The sequence below is a fragment of the Macrobrachium rosenbergii genome, chromosome 8 (assembly GCF_040412425.1).
Source record: "Macrobrachium rosenbergii isolate ZJJX-2024 chromosome 8, ASM4041242v1, whole genome shotgun sequence".
Taxonomy (NCBI): Eukaryota; Metazoa; Arthropoda; class Malacostraca; order Decapoda; family Palaemonidae; genus Macrobrachium; species Macrobrachium rosenbergii.
The window spans coordinates 69736650-69739149 of NC_089748.1; the positions used below are offsets into that span (position 1 = coordinate 69736650).

Here is a 2500-nt window from a genome sequence, read left to right on the forward strand (position 1 = left end):
CCAATCTCCGGCTCTCTCTCTCTCTCTTTCATGAACATCTTGAATAGTGTTTAAAGAGCAAAAGTGTTGTAGGCTATTGTAACCAGAATGTAATTGAACAGAATTTCGAAATCAAACGATGCACTGTTAAAACAGAACATTATTGATCTAACGCTGTCAAAGAAGAAATAAGAAGCGTTACCTCCTTATGACAGAAGCAATCAGGTCAACCATGGATAAATCCACAAACAATTCAAGAAACTAGTAAAAGAAAAAAAAAAGAACTGCCCTCACCATATGAATCAACTGAATAACCTCTCCATGACCTACGCAATAAAAAAAAAAACAAAAAAAACAGGTCAAGCCTTAATGATAACGGTGATGAATTTGTATGGCCACATTCAATAAATGGAGCTGAATAAGTATATTTATAATCTGCAGTTGCAGATTTTCTCTACACACAAGTACTAATGCCCCAATCAGAAAAGCCATCTAGATCAGCATTACTCGCTCTAGTAGGCAGTTTTACAAGGCTTGAAAAGGCATTCAGTGGACGGTACTCGAGAAAAGGAAGAGAAATGATTATCTCCAGTGCTAAGAATACATAAGGTAAATTCACCAGTGGTGCGAAGAGAATACCTTCTTTAGAAGAGGTTCATCGTGCTTTACGCAGGATGAACCAATAAAACTTTACCAAGAAATGGTAGAAACTGGTGTGTAATGAGCAAATTCACATAGTTTATTCAATAAGCAACTCAAATACTGAAACTGTGTAGCAACCCATGGTGAATGAAGTTCAGGTAATATTTGTAACATATTAAATCTTCCCAAAATTTCTTGAGAATGAATTGACGAAGTCGGAAGAATGAATTGACGAAGTCGGAGGAATTATTTTAATAAAATTCATGATTTCATATTCAACTTTAATCTTATCCCATGGAACGTTTCTATCCATCTCTTTAAGATATATTTCCGTTTTTATTATATACACTATCATATTCGCTGGATTTTTCATCACGAGGCGAATGGCACTCTTGGGCCAAGTGCCTGGGCTTTGATTCTGTATGCCATTCACAACCTCAGCAGAACATATCTACAGAACCTCAAGGACATCCATATAAAGGCTGAAGGATATTTTACAAAGGAGTTGAATACCTAATTTAAAACCACATACTGGTGTCCGGTGCAAACTCTAAATGAGTGGCAGCAAGAACAATAAGACAGCAGCAGGAGAAGTTACTGCCATCATAATTCTTAGTATCACTTTAAGCAAAATCTTGAAGAGTAGGAAGCTTTGTTCGGATAAAAGGAGAAGGACGGAGGGCCAACGGATTAATTTTAGCTGCCAGCTCTCGGAATCTGAGGCGGTGTTTCATCACGGCAAGATGGTTTGCGAGAGTAATATGAGCGTTGTCTTACGAAAGAAAGATTCATTTTAAACTGGAGGAAAAGGTCGGTTTTGTTAACCGAGTTGGAAATAGAAGAAAACAGGAATTTGAGCAAGAGACGTCGTGCAGAGGGGGATAAAACTACCGTACATCTAACTGGAAGAGAGGAAATCAACCACTAAAAGCAAATGGAATACGGTTAACGCTTCTTGGTAAGGAACTCAGACTCTCATAGACTTCAGCTTGCAATGAATCTCTATTGTCTTTGATTGCATCAAGATTTAAACAAGCTTCTTACATTTTCCAGAACTCAATCACAAGTAAATCTATCAACAAATCGATCTCTAAACTACATTTTCATGTACTCATCTGATTTTTCTTCTATATTGCAGGTGAACTTTGTAATTTTGCCATTTTGTTACACTGAAACCATTAATATTTGTGTTTATAACGTAAGTTTATTATTTTATTTTGTGAATTGAAGGTAAACCAAGTAATTTGCTATTTTGTGCGTTACAGGTAAATTCCGCGCATTCTTTATGTTTGGCGAGTCTTCCAGTCACCCAAGTTACCCGTAAGTACGTAAACTAGAGATAACGACAAAGAAAGTGGCTTTTACGGAATAGAAGGCATTCCTCAGAGCTCTCGTTTTCTATGCTCTAAAGTCGTTTTCTTTGTTCGTATGAGCAAAGTTTGATTAAATTCAGTGGAGGAGGCGCGGTTCATCTGCCAGTAAATCTCTCCCGATGGTCATAAGGCAACGTTTATGTTACCCACATTAAACCGGGGCACCCCTCACTCATAAAAAAAAAATAAATAAAAAATCTTTCCTCCTAATGAGTTTTTCGGTGGCCATAAAAGGGATAAATTATAGAACAATGAAATTTGGGGGGAAGGGTGTGCGGAGAGGAGGGAGCGTGGGCTGTGGCGTTACCTCGAAAATATGTCATAGAAACCTTTAACCTTATGGTAGGAAGCGAGGAGCTCATAGAACAGATATCAAGTTACCAAAGGTATTGAGGGACTCACCCTCTCAAATTCCAAGTGCAGATTCTCGCGAGGGACATCTGGCAATAACTTATAGGTACAATGATAATTATCTGTCTACCTATCTATCCATGTATCAATATATA

The 2500-nt window shown here is 37.6% G+C and overlaps 1 protein-coding gene across 3 annotated transcripts in view; it reads left to right on the plus strand.

Annotated features, from left to right (window-relative positions):
• The window catches only part of Nrt (Neurotactin), a 185100-nt gene that overhangs the window by 128693 nt on the left and 53907 nt on the right, over nucleotides 1-2500 (plus strand). Inside the window, exon 3 of one of the 3 annotated variants that reach the window (XM_067107940.1) lies at nucleotides 1887-1941. The exons of the other annotated variants lie outside the window; for them this stretch is intronic. Within the exon in view, the coding sequence (XP_066964041.1) occupies nucleotides 1907-1941 (35 nt within the window). The 5' untranslated portion in view covers nucleotides 1887-1906. The remainder of the gene's footprint in view (nucleotides 1-1886; nucleotides 1942-2500) is intronic. 3 annotated transcript variants of the gene reach the window in all.